The sequence below is a fragment of the Aythya ferina genome (assembly GCF_964211825.1).
Source record: "Aythya ferina genome assembly, chromosome: 6".
NCBI lineage: Eukaryota > Metazoa > Chordata > Aves > Anseriformes > Anatidae > Aythya > Aythya ferina.
Window position 1 is genome coordinate 19,265,947 of NC_140303.1, and position 19,130 is coordinate 19,285,076.

A 19,130-nucleotide genomic window follows, 5' to 3' on the forward strand; every position below is an offset into this window, starting at 1 on the left:
TTTGTAATAGAAGGGGTCTGAAAGAAGTTTGAGAGAGTTGGAAGTATTTCCAAAAGCCTGGCGTGGTAGATTTGTAGGGTGATAGTAGATTTGTAGGGTGAAACAGTTGTTGCTAGGGAGGCTGTCTACACTGTATTTATGGGGGTTTACTTAGTACTAGCTCTAGACTGGTACATGGTACTGATACACATTAGCTTGGAGGGCACCTTTCAGTTTCATTCCATCTGAGAGGAATGTAAATGCTGCTCCTGGACACTGTCATGGTATCAACAAGAGACTAAGTGAGGACAACTGAGAAAATTGAAACAAACATGCAACTTCTCTGGGTGCATCCACGTTAATGTAAACAATTTGCTTCATTCTGAATGAAAATACAGTTTAACTCTGGCAAGGATATTGGACAACAAACTTTGTAAGCTGTCATAAGCATGATTTTGCTCATGTACAATACAAATCCCTTTTTATTTTTTTCCAGTCTGTTCTATCAACACATTGAATTTAGAGTTTCTTCTCTGTTGTCCGTGTAAAGTTGATTATTCAGACTTGTATTTCAGGGCGACACTATTTGTCTTTAGCTTGTGAAAATGGGGAGACTTACCTAAATAACCCATTTTTGGTATGTATAATAATTCATTCAATTTCTAGGTATCAAAGAAGTACTAGCTTATTTTTTATGCTAAATAATATCTGCCCCAAACAAATACTAGGTTTTGTTCTGTGCAGTATACAACTTACCACAACAAGATGGCACCTTAATGTGGTTAAGGTGTAATTTCTTGTATGCAATATGCAGTAGAATTAGTAAATTAATAGAATTAGAAATTAATAAAATAGAAACTTAAAAATTAACATTAACCCTTCCTTGGTCGTCTTGTCTCAGTTAGAAGACAATCTGGTTATGTTGCAGAACTAATTATCTTAAGCTCTGTAATGATGTCTTTATCTGAAAAGGGGGTAAATAACGACTAATATATAGTCAGATTGGATTTACTGTATATGAAGTAGTTGATAAGGAGTTGGTAAATTTTTGACTTACCATTTGAAATGGAAATGTACATTAAATAAATTTAGTACAAAGATTTAGTCAGTCAGCATTACAGAGTAGTTAATTTTCAGAAAAACAATCATACAGAAAAACAATCAAAGCTTTGTGTGCTTTGATCTTTTTGCAGTTCTTGTGACTTTTGTCACATTTAAAATTGCTATTTTAAAAAAAAATTTAATTGTTTTAACAGACGATTCATATGAATCTTGAGATTTGGCATTAGGAAACACCTGGAAATCCAGAAGGAACTATCTTAAGAAATACTTTGAGGGTTAGAGTTAATGAGCATTCAGTACTCTGGCCATGTGAAGAAAATAGGTTAGGTGTATATATTGGCAGTGGAATAAATATAGAACAACAATATCCTATTGTTGATACCTGCTCCCTTAACTGTACTGATGCAACTGTTAGTGGGGCTATACTGTGATTGAGATTGCTGCATGATCTGAATTAAAAATAATGCAATAACAGATGGCTGTAAGCTGTGGATTGGGTAAAGGCACCAAAAAGAAGAAAAAATTTAGTTGCTCTTTTACCACTAAAGCCAACAAGCTGTGTGAATTACATATTGGCTTGCATAGTGCTCTTGTTCTTTACACAAATGAAGTATAAGTTTTGAAGTGAGGGAGAAACAGAATACTTTTGCTTGTAAACGTGAAAGATACAGTGGTCTCACCAGTAGCAATATCCTAATATTCCTTAAGAGATCGTACTGAATCATCAATTGTAAGTAGCACTATTAATGTCCCCTATGTATCAGTATTGTTCAGTGCCAGAAAGTACAAAATTTGGACTGCAACACTCTTGAAGAATAAAAGTTCTATTTCTAAGCTACGCATACAGTTGGTTAGCAGATGCATGAAAATAATTCATGGAGGGGGAAAGCTTGGAAAACTGCAGAGCTTCATTCATATTACCTCAGCAGTAGCAATGTTGTGAGTAGAGAACCAGTTAGATGTTTTACTCAGTTAACTTGTGGGACTATAATTGTGGAAGCCTGGAAGTTTGCAAGAGGTTTGTTATTAATACAACATATTTTTTGTAGATTAGTCATGATCGTTGGTCAGAATTACACAGAGTTGTGAATGAGTAAATGGAGAAGGTGTTGTAGTTATTTTAGTGTAGTTAGATTTGAAATGCTACTACTACTGTCTCTCATAAAAAGCTCTAAAATGTCAATAGTGAAGTTTATCATAGATGAATTCTCAGTTAAAATGTAGTCTTCAAAATTGAAACAAGTCACCAAGGAAACCTTTAAGGAATTTCTGCGACCAGCTCACTAATTTATCCTGTTATTATACTGCTCACAATCCAGAGAACAAGGGGCCCAATTTTATATGCTAATATAAACTTAAAAACATACAAGATCTTCATACCCATTGGGTGATCTAAATTGGAAGATCAAGTTGCGTCAGCTAATGCAGCAATGTCTAGGAGGGTGTGGAAGGGGAAAGCTAATAATTCATTCTGTTCAATATGAAACTGAGCTAGATGGGTTTTTAGTAAGACTTGTGTGGTTTCAATCTTCTCACTGAAACTGCTAGTCTTTCCTTTCTTCTGGTGTTTACTAATGCTATTCATATGTACAGATCAGTAGGCAAGAACATAGCCTACATCTGTTGCAATTTCTTGGTGTTGGATGTTGGCAATCTTCCAACTGAACTTTTATGTTTGACCTAGTACTCCAGTGATAGCAGCTTTTCCTTAGGCAGTACAAGCTCTCATCACATGCTTACCATCCCCCCAGTATATACGAGAGCATAGTGGAGTAGTGTTTTATTTTCCAGGGACAGAGATTGTTCCAAAAGACTTCAGCATACCTATCTCCCTGTGGCCACTTGTAAACTGCCTGCTAAGAACTGAAACTCTTCCAGCCTGTTGCAAAGTCAGCAGAAAAAGTATCTCTAATCTTGAAACTCAGGGAGATAAATTTGAAGTCCAATTCCAATATGAAATTCCATTTGTTGTAGAGTTAACTAAGCAAGTTCATACAAAATATTGTGGGTACTAGAAACTGCTTTTCTGGAGGGTACTGTAGCCTTCGGTGTAGACATTCATGGGATATAGCTTTCGATAGACTGAGCCATCATGTGTTAACCACGTTTATATCCAGAGTCCTGAAATGAGGGTAAATTTCAATGTGATGTTGCAATAGTGTATTTCAAAGACTCTCTAGAGGTGTTAAGGTACAGGAAGGATGAGAAATAGATGATAGGGATGTCTGTTCCTGGGCACTGTTTTGGTAAATAAACTCATGTATAAATGTAATGGAACTTCAACTTTACGTGACTTGATATAATATCTAAACTGCAATGTGTTACTGGGATGATATTCCCATTGACGTTAATGAGAACTCTGGCTTCAGGTAAGAAGAGCTGAAGAAACCTTTCATGGTAGTGACGTAGTAGTAACTCCATGGTAGTGGACTGAGAAGAGGTAAAAGTAAGGGAACAATGCAGTAGAGCCTGTTCTTGCTTTGTGACAATGCAAGTACACGGTTTGTTGGTACTGTTCTTGAAAAGAGTGAACAAAACTATATAATCTTTTTATGATGATCTGCATATGTTTTGTTATCATTTTAAAATTGTTTTTGTTTATCTGCAAACTTCCTAACAGCTCTGGGCACTTAGCCTGGGTATTTTAGACATTGAATAGTTGTACTCCCATACTACGTGCTTGGAAACACATTTAAGCTGTAGCATAAAAAAAGTAGTTAGTTCGATCTATACTTTGTGGTTTGAATCCTCCTGGTGGTATCTCCAACATTCTGCTTTAGAGTACAAAATTATAAGCTAGGCATCTGCTAATTGTCTTCTGTAAGGCTTTTACCCCAAATATACAGTTACCAATCATTACTATTAAAACACTGCATTGTGCATTGGCTTTATTTCTATGGTGTGCTCAGCCAGGCACTGGGTGATCTTTAGTTATGGACATTTCAGGTTTTGTTTCACTCGGTTATTTCTGGCTGGTTGGAGTGGCTGTGTTAATATGCTTTTACCATTTCTTGCTTATAATGCTAAATGTTAAATTCAGTACGCACATATTCTTGTCAGAAATTCGTCAGAGGACCACAGCTCAAAGAAATGCTTCTACACCCACGCCTGCAACTCCTAAACAAGGCTCTCCAAAATCACTTGCTCCAGTAACAGCATCTCCTAATCTGCAGAGGGATGCATCCGCTCTGAGTGGGCCACTGGAAAGAACTGCTGTGCCATCCTTGCAGTCAAACATTCCACCAAGGCACCCTGGATCCCCTGCTACTTCAGTGCCTGGAATGGGTAAACAGAACACTTAATGTTATTTACAGTTTATATTGTTTTCTCTGGTTACCAATAAAATAGGCCATTTTCAGACAGTATGGAAATGGCATTTCATTTGGAAATAGCAGAGCAGTTATCTGATTAAGCAGGAGTTCCATATTCAATTAGCCATAACTCTTTACAGCTGGCACCTTTTGATGCTGAAACCTATTGCCTGAGCTCATTTAACTGTTATGGCTTCTTTGTTTAAATGGCAATAAAACTTTGCAGTATTCTGTAGTCAACAATATAGTATACCTTTTTATGTTCTTAGTTTAGAAGAGCTCTACAGTTATATAAATCAGGTACAGAGGAGAACACTTTCCGAATACATTCATGTTTCTCACTAAACCCTGCACATATTTTTTAACATGCATCCTGACATTTATTTAAATTTTTACTCTAGGAGGTATACTCATGCAATCTATACTCATAGATTAAAGTGTAAAATAGCAAATGTGCCAGAAAAGTTGTCTGTGGTGTAGCTGAATTTTTCTAAAGTCGTATGTTAGTTTGGTACAATAGTCAAGTGTTTACTGACGGGTCAAAATCAGGATGTTCCTTAAAACTTGATTTCATGTCCTGAAAATGCTTTTCCCTTCGTTTCTGGTTTGCTGTTCGGAAGGGATGGACTTTATCAAATAGCATCCCTCTTATGCAAGTTAGTTCATGTTATAACATCTGAGAGATTTTGAGAGAGGGGCAGATGTTCTCATTCTGCTCGTTGAAGGTGAAGCAGGACAGGGTAGTGCCAGGACTTCCATTTGTTGCAAGATGTCTGTCAAGTTGGACTACAAAGCAATGGAGGAGATAAAAATGTCATCTTGAAAGTAAAAGGGATGCAACTTGCCAAGATCCTTTTCAGCACCACTGTAATTTGGAGTAGTTCTTTGCTCTGTATACAATGATCAAGAATATTTTCTGCTGCATTTCCCTGATTTTTTTTTTTTTTAACTTAGCTGAAGTCTTACTGTACTTCCTTGCTTACTAACCTCCATGGTACAATGAAAAGTAGTACTGTATGTTGGCACCCTGTCTCTTAATGGAAAATCTTGCATAGCTGAATTTTAATATGCCTGTTCAAAATATTTGGTATAGTGGAATAAACTCGTCACAGAGTTGTGATCTCTTAGCTCTTCTCAGGATCCTTTAAGTCTTATTTTTGCTTGGTAATTGTTTACCTGTATTATGAAACTGTTTTTTTTTTTTTTGCTTTTATTCCTGGAATGAACTGCAAAGACAAACTATTAATACTTTCTGATTATCTTGAAGTACCACAAATTAGCTCCACACGCAAAGAAACTGGTCATTTTGTTTCGAAAGGTGTTTACTGAAACCTGCTTATTGAAGATTCCTTATGGAGTTTAACATCACATGATCCTTCTTGGTTGAGTCTGGCTATATGATAAAACAGTTTTAGCTATATTCTTTCTTTTTCTTGGAAGAAGATTCAGGCACAATGAATAAGCTGGATGAATGTTAGCCTTTGCTGCAGAAAATGTTTAGAGGAAAAAAAAAACTATTAAAAGGACAGTTGCCAATTGTATTAATTAAAGTATTTAATGCTTTATAGGCACATTTTTTCACTGGAACAAACACATTTTTCTATTGTATGCAGCAGTGGAAGCAGCTGTAATTGTCAATGTGGAAGCCCTGTTTTCTGTTGAGTTTTCCCAAACCTTCCCATTGCATAAAACTTCAGTCATGTAACTGTAGTGACAAGTATGTAAATTCAGTATCTGTAACAGTAATATCATTGCATCTAAGTTTATGCATGGCTTGCAACAAATATGAATAGCCTTAATTATTTCTAAAGTGGAGAAGATTAATAATTCATTTTCATTATACTATATTTTGTAGAGGAGAATCAATTTAATGTGTATTACCATGGAGCTCCCATATGTTTGAAAATTAATAACCAGCAGGTAGTTGAGAGTTTGCCAAGCTTTGCAAAAATGACCAGTCTTTCTACGATGATTGCTTTTGATGTTTATATTAATTACTGGTGTCCATAACAGCATGAGAACTGAGATGATTGGTTTGAGTTATTAGTAGGCAGGTAAATGAAGGTTTTCTTGGAGCATGTTCTAGGTACTTGATGTTTATCTTATTTTTTAACTACTAGAAACTTTCATATGTTGTGATATACAGGTCATATGAAAACAATATCTTTTGAATATAATACTAAATCCATGTTTGAGTGTTAATCAGATATTGAGGAAAATTATTTTAGAATTCTAATATTATTGTAGATTTTTAGTGTTTCAGATCTTTGCTTTCACACCTGTGTCAAACATTGACCATTCACTTTTTTAAAGGAAGCATTGGGCCTTTTATTGTGAAGCTTTAGCAAATGTATTTTGCTTAAAGTCTTCTCTGGGTAGCTTTTTCCAAATCTATGAAATACAGAGTTCTGCCTAGCAAATGGTGGACTGTTTTTTTTTTTTTTTTTCTCCTGTGACTGCTTTGAGGATTTTCTTAGTCTTCAGTACTACTTGTTCCCAGAATACAAGAATAATTTGGGAATGTATTCCCTGATTTACATCTCTTGACTACAGGTCCCCTGTTTATGAAAGCAAGAGTTATTTTAAAAAGTATAATAAGCATGTAAATTGCAGTATTTTCTATTCAAATTTATTGTACTTGTTAAGATCAGGATAGTCTTCAGGTCAGTTTTCCAGAACTGACAGAAACATTGCAATGGTAAGGATGAAATTAATCTCATTCTGCGTGTAGTACTTGGAGAGGATGTTGCTCTAAATATTTGGGTCCTACTTCTTGAAACTGTGTTTCTGACATTTGTCCTAGGGTATCCAGGTAATCATACATAGCTATTGAACTTCAGCTTTACAGCTGAATATAGCACGTTCTGGTATAAGTAACTTTTTCTGTTGTTGCTCCCATCTGTGAGAGATAAAAGGTATCAGGTTTGAGATGGTAATTACTGCCTGTTACATCCAATGCTATGTTTAAACTGAAAGCTTATCTTGGATCAGTATACTAAATGGTGAGACTTGCTGTGTTGTCTTTGCCTCTATACTTATGGCACACATGCTATTTCTGTGCATATATGCATGAAAATATGAATTGTATTGCTGGGAGCCATGATTTTAGCTGGGAGCAGCACCAAGGCATGCATAAAGTGCTATAGGAAAGATAAATCTATCATCTGAGAAGCTTAAAAGTCTGAAAGTCACTTTTTTCCCTTGGTATCTTTCAGTTAAATGCCATTTTGAATTAGCTCAATTTATTAACAAAAACTACTCTTTTAGTAGTCTGTTATTTTAAGTTGTTTATAGGAGATTCTGTAAAACACATCTACTAGAACTATCTGTTCTACTAGACAGATAGTAAATTGAAAAAAGAGTCAAAAGCTAAATGTCATCAATAAAAGTCCACCTAAGCTGTTGACTTGTATAAAATGCCTTTTGGCCAGGAATGTGTCCTTGGGAAGTGATTTTAGCTATTTAGTTATTTGAATGGTGATGTTTCTTACCAAATTTTGTTGCTCATTATGCCTAGCTTCTATGTCAAGGCTAGAAGGGAAGGTAGAAGTAAGGACTGAAAGCTACATAAATGGCAATTGGCAGTTCATAATGGTCTTGTAGTAGAGCAGAAGTTTTAGAACTTTGTGTGTGGAAAGACAAATGTGTGCCATTCATCTGCTCTAATTGCCCTATGTGAATAGAGATGAAGGTGGTAGCAACTACTGTCGTTACTTGTTTTTAAAGGAGTTTTATTTTGATAGTAGGTAAACACATGGAATTTAAAAATATCTGTATCAATAGTGGTGGTCTGGCTTTTTAGACGAAGCGTAACTGAAAATACCCAACTTTAAAATAAATGTGGAGATGCAAATGTATCAAGTGGCTAGATGGTTTAATATGTAGACTGATTACACTGGGCATGTTTCCAGTTAGACACCTGCCATCTAGAAACCAGTGGGGGCTTCTTTGATAACTTTTTTAGTTCTTTTAGTGTTGTAATTGATTTCTACCAGATATATAGGTGTAAACTTGAAAAAATGAATATATAGAATTCAGAGTGTATAAAGAAAACTCAATTCTAAGGTGCTTGTTTAAAAAACATATAATTGTGAGTAATCATTAAATGCTATTAATGCATTAAGTACATCATTAAATTAATTTCTAAGGAACTTAATGCGTGGAAGTAAAATGATTTAATATAAGATGGAGCAGTAGAACTTTCTACTGTTGTGGGTTGAAAAAACTTGCACCTTTCCTAGTAGATTAAGAAATATGGTTATTCATATTAAGCAGGCAGAATTTCTATTGCACTAACATGCACAGCGAAAGATTATATACAGTAGTATAGCTGAAAATCAATTTGACATAGTTCATGTTTTCCTAGGTCTTCATCCTCCAGGTCCTCCTCTAGCAAGGCCTGTTCTTCCTCGAGAAAGAGGTGTTGTGGACAGAGTTATTGAATATTTGGTTGGTGATGGTCCTCAGAACAGGTAAAATACTGCTAAAGGGAATACATAAATATGTGGGAGATATGGAGCTTCTTAACTTTTTTTTTTAAAACCAGAAGGTTCAAGGTTAAAAGTATTGCAAATTGTCAGAAACTTTCTTATGATATGGCTGTTTCTTAGTGCTTCATAAGAAATCTGTAGGGAAGATGTTAACCATTTTGACAAGATTAGCTTCTACTTTGAACAGTATTAGCCATCTGATACAAAAAAAAAATCTTTGATACTCAAGTAGGTAAATACATTATATTTAACAAAAAACCTCATAACTTATTTGATTATCACTTTAGCTTTATTACCTTTATAAATGCTTTCAGATTGCATTCAGAACTCTCCAGGTGTATCTGAATTTCCATGTTAAACATGATCACTTTTCATACTGACTGTATTCTAATGAAGTACAAACTTGTAAGTAGTTTGGATATTATTTTCTGACACTGCTGATACTAAAAATCTGCTCAACTGTGAGAGTCTTTCACTGTTTCTAAACCAACTTTAAAAATTACTTTTAAATATGTGGTTATTGTGTAGGGCCAACTAAATCCATTTGACTGTGGAAATTACCTCTTAAGAGTAAATGCCTAAGCTGTTAGTCAGTATCTATAGTAAAATACATCTTCTAATTTAGTGTGTTACTGCTTAAAGGTATGTAATTATATAGTGTTCATGTTTTCTAGGTACGCCCTAATATGTCAGCAGTGTTTTTCTCACAATGGTATGGCTTTGAAGGAGGAGTTTGAATACATAGGTAAGAACTAATGTGTAGCAGGCTTGAATACATAGGTGAGAACTAATTTGTAGCAGACTACAGTAGTTGGTTTGTGTTTCATGACTAAAATGCATCATGCTTCATTTTCGTTGCAGTTAAATACTTAACTGACACTGAAATGTCACTTCATGTGGGAACAGTTTTATGGTAACTTACTGCTCTGTATCTTAAGATTTGCTTTAAAATTTAAAGAAATACGTTATTGCAACCTTCAGGCCAAGGATTTCATGTGTAGAAAGCTCTTCAGTAGAAATAGGCTTCCTCCAGTACTTCCTCCAGTACATGCCTTAAAATTGCTACTGGCTTAAAATGGTTCTCAGAAGGGTTTTATATTGAGAAACTATCTGACATTAAAGTATTCCTCTTTTACCAGAACTTAAACAAAATTTTTCTCTGGCAAGAAGATCTTGGGGAGGTATCAGAAAAGGAGTGGGAACAAGCCCAGGGGGGCTATATGTGAATTTATGGCTGATGATAACTTAAGACAGACACAGCTCTTTATTGAACACAGATGTTTTATTTTGCCTCCTTTCTGCCACAAGTGTAAGCCTGATGTTCAAAAAAACTAGGGAATGTTAGATAAGTCTTCTAATTCATTTTGTTTCTCTTAATTTTGCGAGGAAAATAGACAACACGGTAGAAGTATAGGCTGAAAGTTTCCTATGCATCTGAATATATTTAGTCTGTATCATGTTAGCTGAGGTGTGTTCACAGTTCAAATATGCAGGAAATAATCATCCCCACCCCCAGTGTTTTAGTGAAAACTAAAGTGAACACTTAACTGTTATGTGGGATACTGTACTTCAGAACAAAATTTTTTTTTCTTAAGCTGGAGCAGAATGCTCCTAAAGGAGCAAATAGTGAGGGAGATATGAAGCATCCACTTAATCAAAGGGTGAGCATAGTGACATCTTAACAAAAAGAAAAGTTATCTTCTAACTTAGGTCTTTTGTAGCAAAGAACAAAAGAACATTGTGTGGCAACATCTTGTAGTACTGAATTGCATTATTTTGTTCTTTGTGGTCAAATACTTTACAATGATGGACAAAAGTGCAACTGCAGCAGAGGTGATAGCAAACAGATATTTAAGAAGCAAATGTATGCTGAAGTTGAAAAGGGAACTGTATGGAACGATTTCTGTAAACTTGATGGACATACTCTCAGGCATTATTATTAATTTAATTAGTTTTAGTGTTTCAGATAGTCAGGGTATCGTGGAGGAATAAGGTGAAATATTAAATTGGTTAGTGAGACTGCTTACTGTGCGTGCTTTTGTGTAGCATTTAGGTGTGCCTACTGCTTTTTCCTGAATCCTGCAAGAAAAACGAGACCTCAGGCTCCAAGACTACCAGATTTCAGTTTTGAAAAAAAACAACCTACAGAATTGCAATCGGAAACTGAGCACCCAGAGTCAAGAGAGAGAAAACTGCAGGAGAATCAGCAGACAGAAGGTATGTGCTAATCTCACAAAGTCTGCTTTTATTTAAGGTCCAATGAAATCTCCCTGTCCCATGCATGCTGGTTTTGAATGTGCCAGCTTTCATTGATAGGTTTAAATGTTACGTATATATGATGTATGTTGAGTGAGTTTTTTTTATAAGAACAACTTCCTAGTAGGTACAGTTCATATTTTTTCAAGTCTTGTCCCTGCTTCTAGCTTAGCTTGTTGATGCCCTTGTCTTCTCTAGAACCCTAACGTTTCATTATATTAAGCAGAATGTCTCATGCAAATGAGACAAAATTCTTCACTGTAGTGGTACTGATACTTCACTTATAACAAAATTCTTCACTCTAGTGGTACTGATAAACAGATTGAAAACAGTGCTGTAAATTAGTTAAGAAGAGAATATGTCCTGAAGTGGTTAACTTCCACTGTGTTCAGCAGGTCATTTGATTAAGGTGTGTTGGAATTTCTGCCTTTGTTCATTTTGCTGTTTTCCTCAGGGCAGGAAAATCTAGTAAAACTGCCTTGTTTAAAATCAGGGAGTTCAAAGACAAATTGTCAATTTTAATTTAGCATAGTTCCTTTTGAGACATTTTATAGTCTACAGATACAGTAGGCATCTGGTATACAGCCAACAGGAAGATGCAGTGTTTTAAAAGACTTCAGAAATTATAATTTCAAACCAAAGAATCTCCAGTTGGCTGTGCTGTTGAATACCTAATGGAATTTTACTTTACTTTAAAACGTGGGAGCGTGTGGGGAAAAAGTTACTGAAGAAGGTACAGCCCTGATATTCAGTCTTTAAAGGCGTTGTCTATAGGAAACTCTTGGAATGTAACAGGATACTTCTGTTTGATCTTTAATACTGAGTACAAAATGGCATCTGCTTTAATTCCTGGCACGGAAAGGCTGAGTGAGACTGATAGGCAAGACTTATCTAACAGTACCCATCTCTAGGTGCGGTCTGATGAAGGGTGCATTGTAGGGAAAACTTGTTTGGTTTCTTTTCTTGTGTTGTAGTGTTCCCTTAACTGCTTTTCAGTGAAGAAGTGGCCTCAGCCACTTTGTTTAGTTCCCTGACTCGTTGCTGTGTCACCTAAAAGGGGATAGTGTCTTGTTTTGTAGGATGGAACAAAATACAGGAGGGAAGAAATTAATTTTAACATATCACTCGGTGTAGTTGAAAAACTTCATATTCAAGTACTGTGGATTAAGATGACATTTTCTTTCCTTGCGTTTGTCCCTGTGCCACGGGTTACAGTCTGCCTTAAATATGTTCATATACCTGATTCTAACAATTGTATTAGCACAGCTGAGGAGAAGGAGAATTACAGTAGAATGGCAACAGAGATAGCAGTGAATGTAACTACTTAAATGTTCTTTCACGATAAAAGTAGTGAAGCAAGACCTAAATCAGATCCGTGAAGCTAGCTAAGAAAATGCAAATTTCACCTTTGCTCTCAAATGGTCTTATTCTCTTTTCAGTGAGTAGAGTATGGATTGGAGCTTCTTGGCTACTTAAAAAAAAAAAAAAAAAAAAAAAAAAAAAAAAAAAAAAACAAACAAACAAAAAAACCCAACAGGTTGTTGTAGAAAAAGACATGGTTTGTTACTGGGGTCTTCAAAACTCAGGGTATTTTCCTTTGTGTGAATCAAATGGAAAAGCTCTTAAAGGCTTCAGCTTTTGGAGGTGTGTGCCTTGAGGGTTTCTAAGTGTTATTCAACTGCAGGTTCATAGAGGTTTTGAGAGAGGGGGGTGCTAATTAAGCTGGTATTATCATTGAAGGAAATGTTTATCAGACTATGCTTTTAATGGGTCTGAGCTGCTGAGCGAATTTATAGATGTTTAAAAAACTAAGTAAAGCCTTTTAGAATTAGTGCAAGATTTTCTGTAGGTACTTGAGATGTGGGAGTGAGAATTCTACAAAATACTTCTTACTTCTTATGAAAGCAGACTTTTCAGGATAAAACGTAAAATGTTTTTATTGCAGCATATGTGAAATTTTCAGCTTACCTTTAACACTGAAAATTACTTTTTTTTTAGTGTGGTCTTGTATTCTGCTGTGCTCCATTAATTACAAATAATAAATGAAAAACAACAAAAGAAAGCACTGTGGGGATTATTCACCAGTTCTTTTACTGTTAAGAAGTTATATTGAAAGTCTTGAGAAGAGGCATAAGAAATAAGTAACTGGTATGCTGATTTGTCTTTTAAGGTAGTTTAAATATCCTGATCTTTTCTGAATACTTCATCTACAAGATGATATGAAACATTCTCTTTTAGTCATTAGTAAGCAGCCAGAAATAGAGTATGTGTTAATATTTAACATAACTAATATCTGAGATGCAACATAGGCGTGCTACCAGGTCCATTTGTCATTGTGCATTATCAGTCTGTGTCTTGCCACAAAGTAATGTCTTACGAATGAGAATATCATTTTCAGTAAATCACTTTTTCCATCAGAACCCTAATTTGAAACATAACTTGGCTTCCTTGATTGTAATTTAAGCTATGAAGGGATAGCTCTGGGGAAAGCTTTTGTTCACTGTAGTAATATAAATGCTGTCATAATAAGAATAGAGTATCTTTGCTTAGATGTAAACAAACACTAACATCAAGAAACCATACTCACCACAGTGTTGACAACAGGGATATCTAAACCTTCTATGTAACTCATTTAAACTATAGCTATATAGTTTGAAAAAATTGCAAGCTAATGTAATGCAGAAGTGCTATAAATATTTTTTCACTAGTCAGCTACTTTACTAATGAGTAGAGCATGAAGCTGAATCTTTTTTTCAGTTGTGTGCTCATGCAGTGACAAGCATGCTACGTGCTACTCCTATAGATATGAGAACTGAAGAATGGTTATGTGGAGTGCTGTTGGCACTGAACCTTGGATTTTGTAATCCTCTGGAAATATGGAGTCGTCAGCTGTCAGTCTGATGCAGATTACTGGCACAGACGTCATGGTTCACTATTCAGCAGTGTAACTTGGGAAATTTTAATACCAGAATGAAGCAATATACCTCACTTTTTTTTTTTAAGTGTCTTTTTTTTTTTTTTATCAAAGGCTAGTCTCTGAGCATTCAGAAGTATTATTTTTCTGTATAAGACCCAAACATTATAACACCAGGAACTACTTTTAACTCTGTGGTTGATTTTGCTTTCCTTATGTTTGGTACTATTGCACTGTCCTTGATATAGGCTTATCATTTAACAATATTGGCGCAATAACCCCAAGCAGAGCTACAGGCTGGGAGAGGAATGGTTGGAAAGCTGCCAGGCAGAGAAGGACCTGGGAGTGATGGTGGATAGTCGGCTGAATATGAGCCAGCAGTGTGCTCAGGTGGCCAAGAAGGCCAACGGCATCCTGGCTTGTATCAGGAACAGCGTGACCAGCAGGGCTAGGGAGGTGATCGTCCCCCTGTACTCAGCTCTGGTGAGGCCGCACCTCGAGTACTGTGTTCAGTTTTGGGCCCCTGGCTACAAGAAGGACATCGAGGTGCTTGAGCAGGTGCAGAGAAGGGCGACAAAGCTGGTGAGGGGCCTGGAGAACAAGTCCTACGAGGAGCGGCTGAGGGAGCTGGGCTTGTTCAGCCTGGAGAAGAGGAGGCTCAGGGGTGACCTTATCGCTCTCTATAGGTACCTCAAGGGAGGCTGTAGAGAGGTGAGGGTTGGCCTGTTCTCCCACGTGCCTGGTGACAGGACGAGGGGGAATGGGCTTAAGTTGAGCCAGGGGAGTTTTAGGTTAGATGTTAGGAAGAACTTCTTCACTGAAAGGGTTGTGAGGCACTGGAACAGGCTGCCCAGGGAAGTGGTGGAGTCACCATCCCTGGAAGTCTTCAAAAGACGCTTAGATGTAGAGCTTAGGGATATGGTTTAGTGGAGGGCTGTTAGTGTTAGGTTGGAGGTTGGACTCGATGACCTTGAGGTCTCTTCCAACCTAGAAATTCTGTGATTCTGTGATTCTGTAATGTTTTGAAAGATGAAACAAAAAAAATTGTCAGCTTGAGTATTTTGTGTTGAGTATCTAGTGCTGATGTTCAAAGGTCTTCATTAGATTACTTTGAACTTCTGATCACCATGATGAAATCTGGACTTTATGAAGACAACTTCCCTTGCTGTCTCCAGATTCTATGGAGTTCTTTGACCGTCTGATGAAATATTTTGATAATTTAATGCTTTTAGCGCATCTGAAGATTTTTGACATACAACAACTGTTAGTATGTTTGAAAAGATTTCCGTTTAAAAGGCAGATGCAGAAATCTGGTTTGCACTTCAACAGAAGTGTTCACAGTAATGCTGTCCTTCAAAAATAACACTCCAAGTTGTTCCACGTATGTGCTTATTTGTGAGTTCTACCAAAAGTGGCATGGCCTTGGGCAAATGTTACAAGTGGAGTAGAAACTTTAGGAATTAAACTGGTCAGGGACAAAGTACTAAGGAATAAGCTTCTGGTCAAAATGGTCTCAGTTGACTGTTGAAAAAACCAACCAAACAAACAAAAACATAACCAACCAAAAAACAACAACAACAACAGCAAAAACCAATCAAACAAAAAGATCTGGTTGCTTCTTTACCAAATCTGCACTACTTCTGCAGGACAGCATGAGTATGCTATATCTTTTTAAGCCATTATTTCTTTGAAAAGATCCAGGTATCTGCTGTGCCTTTTCCTTAGTTCAGCTAGTATGGCTAGAATTCTGATATCTCAGTAGATCCTTGTCAGCTTAACTCAAGTTTAATGACTTCTTAACAACTTTATTTTTTTAAGAAATGGTTACCTTTTTTTCTGGCTTTGTGAATACCTGCATACCAGACATGTTTCTTCTCTTGACCTAGTAGTGATACAGTATTGTGATACCACTGGTTATGCAATGAAATACTCTGCAACAAAAAGAGGGGTAGCTGACCTCTCAGTGTGAAGTACATACAAGTAAATACTATGCTTTAAGCAGAAGTGCTAGTAACAGAACTTGTGTAGCCGGAAGCAGGACTTTTAAGATTGCATTGATACAGTTCTTAAACTTGCCTTAAGCTGTTTGCTGTTGAGATTATATATGCGTAGCTGCATTCAGTTAAATCATGTATTAATAACTGATCATCAAGGGTACCACCTCTCTTTTGTCATCTTTAAGCTTACTTTTAGAGCTTTATCATTCAGCTACTGCACTTAAAGCAGTAATTTAAATAACTCAGTATTAAGATCTAGTGGACTCTCCACTAGTCAGTGTATTTAAAATGAAATCACTGTATATATTTAATACAGGTTGATCATGTTTGCAGTTGGAGCAAACAAGTAGCATTGCTTGTTGTGACTGCCACAGCTTCCTGTTTTAAAGTATCTGCTCTTTAGTTCCTTAATTTTGTCAGACCTTTAATTATTAATTTTCCATCTAAGTTGTTTTTTAATTGTATATTCTGCAGAGTTTCAGCTGTTTTACTAAGTTCATTAAAGTGAAAGGAAAGGCCATGTGAAATAAATACCTGACTTGTTTTCTTTAGGAAAACAGTGTCTCCATGCTTTTCAGTAGAATATAACAGTGAGAGCAGCATCCCTTTCCTGTTCCTTTGAATACAGATAGTTGGAACATGCAGTCTATCAGGCTTTTTGCTTTTCAACAGAAGTTTCTGCTAGTGGCTTATTGTCCTTGGGGCTGTCCTCAAGCCCATTGTAGATGCTCAGCATCTTCCTAATCACACTGAATGCATGGTTCCCTCAATCCCTACATTGACCAGGCTAAGAACAAGTCACGTTTTACAGGTTGCTGGATCATAATTCTGAGGAATAAAGGACTGAACCTGAGTAGATAAATAATGTTTGCACTATACTACACATGAGTTGAAGGCATGGAGTTCTTTTCCTCCCATCCTCTGCTTTCTTTGTGACTAAAGCTTCAACAGCAGCAATAAAGAATGAATGTAACTTAGGTGTGGGGGGGCTAGAGCAGGAGAAGGCACAAACTCATAGAATTGGAGGCTGAAGAAAATAGAGTTCAGATGAGGAGGAAGAAAACTGACAGTAGGAAGATGAAGAATACTCGATAACTTTTGCTGGCAGTTTTGAGATATTGGGAACTGGATTTTTGTCTTTTTTTCTAACTACCTGGCTCCTTAAATGTAGTTTCCACCAAGTAGAGTGTTTAGGCTCTGTGTGGTGGTTGAACTTATGCAGAAAAACCTGTACAATTGCTAACACTTCCATTACCAAGCACAAGCTGAATTAAGATAATGTCTTAATTCTGGCATTCTCTCTTGTTAAACAAACAAGCTTGGAAAGGTTCTGAGTGTGAACAGACACATATAACATGCAGTATTTTCACTGGGGTCTGGTGAACTCTTTTCCCATAGTATTTTCTTTTTTCTTCAATTTTATAGTTTTTACCTGTGACCTCCTTTTTAGAAAAATTATTTTTGGCCTTTCATAACTTTGTGGTGACTAGCTGAAATCGGTGTGATTGCAAAATATTTTCACAGGCCCTCTAGAAATATTAGCTACATCTTCATTTCTGAAGATGGTTATTTTATCACTTCTCTTCTCACAGAATCTGAAGAACCATCCCAGAGCATTGAGACAAATGAGACAGATGATAAAGCACTAAGTGCTGAGCAGCTGGATGATGGGCTAGCTGAAGAAGTTGAAAAAGAAGTACCAGAAAATGTTTCAACAACTGAAGACTCTGTTTCAGATTCTGCTATTTCAACCGAACAAAGTGAAGAATCTTTAGTGAAAGCTGAATAAAGTACTTCAAGTGCCTTCAGTAGCTAGTTTTTAGCTTTGTTCATGCCTGTTGTTACTATTCAGGTGAGCTTTTTTTAAATGGTACAACTTAAAAATCTCGCTTGAGCTTGAACTGCCTCAACTGCCACAGTGTGTCAAAGCTATGTGTGAAAGTGAGTATTGTAAATTAAGCATGTGTCTTTAAATAAGTTAACTCACAGAATGTATAGTTCGTTGAAGTCTAACAGTCATAGCCGTTGCTCAATTTGCATATTTAAAAACTTAAAATAAGTTTTATTAAAGGTGACCTAAAATTCGACCTCTCTAGCTGTCAAATGAAGAGCCACAAACTCGCCACAACACAAAACACAACTGACCTAGTTAAGTTTGGTCTAGTGAACTTAAAGATACTTTTTAATTCTTCCCTGTTAAATTGAATACATCTTAAGTACAGATGTTTACAAGCTGAGATGTCATCCGACATTTGACTTGAGCATATAGAAAGTGTCATAACAGTGGTGTTAATGTTATTCATTGTCTAACTTTTTGACGGAATTAAGTTAAATGACACTCACAAAAATTGCATCTCCTTTGGTGTTTGCATTGCAGATGAACCAAAGGCACATACATACAGAACTGTTTTGTGTTTACATAAAATATAGAAAGTCTCTGCACTTGATTGTACTTGAATTCAAAGCACTATTTATACCTGTACAATAATGACAAGATGAGTGAATTTTGTGCCTTTGTGTATTTTGTTAAAGGAAAATAAAGACATCTAGCAGCAAGATTCGCTTTGTGATTCCTAGAACTGAATAGAACTTCTGTTCTGTTTTATGCAGCAATTCTACAGTTTCTTTGTAGAAGTTCAGGAGGAATGTTACAAGGAACATGTATGTATGTTGCTAAGATGGCTTCCTTGCAATAGAAATAGATCCCTCATGGGTAGTGGGAGATTACATGTGATTACCAAAAGATTTTCCAACTATGCTTAAAGTCTGTTGATCGTATTTATGGTTAAAATTGCAGTGAACATTTGCTGCTGGATTACTAAAGCTTTATGTGTTTATGTAGCTTTTGAAGCTAATGACTCGTGTGCATTTCCTGTTATTTTTAACAACTGGGAACCTGGACTAGCATGTTTCTGGTGCCTAGAAATGAGATGTCTAAATCAAACTGATTTTTATTTTTTTTAAACACATGCTGAGCCTGTGTAGTTTGACTGAGTAGTTTTATAATGTCTGTGATGTCTTCCATGTACTTTACAATATGGAAGGAAGGGGAAACTTCAAGCATTTTTTTTATTTTTTTTTTTAATCATCTTGGTCCTAAAGTGAAATGGTTTTACTTTGT

At 36.2% G+C, this 19,130-nt stretch overlaps 1 protein-coding gene across 8 annotated transcripts in view; it reads left to right on the plus strand.

Annotated features, from left to right (window-relative positions):
• LNPK (lunapark, ER junction formation factor) overlaps nt 1-18,565 on the plus strand; it is a 39,791-nt gene extending 21,226 nt beyond the window's left edge. For 6 of the 8 annotated variants that reach the window (XM_084523130.1, XM_084523134.1, XM_084523132.1 and 3 more), the window contains 5 exons: nt 4,102-4,326; nt 8,719-8,824; nt 9,517-9,587; nt 10,889-11,059; nt 17,602-18,565. In XM_084523130.1, the coding sequence (XP_084379256.1) occupies nt 4,102-4,326; nt 8,719-8,824; nt 9,517-9,587; nt 10,889-11,059; nt 17,602-17,798 (770 nt within the window). In that variant the 3' untranslated portion in view covers nt 17,799-18,565. The remainder of the gene's footprint in view (nt 1-4,101; nt 4,327-8,718; nt 8,825-9,516; nt 9,588-10,888; nt 11,060-17,601) is intronic. The other 2 variants (XM_084523136.1, XM_084523137.1) reach the window with 1 other exon arrangement.
• Nucleotides 18,566-19,130: the final 565 nt, after the last annotated feature.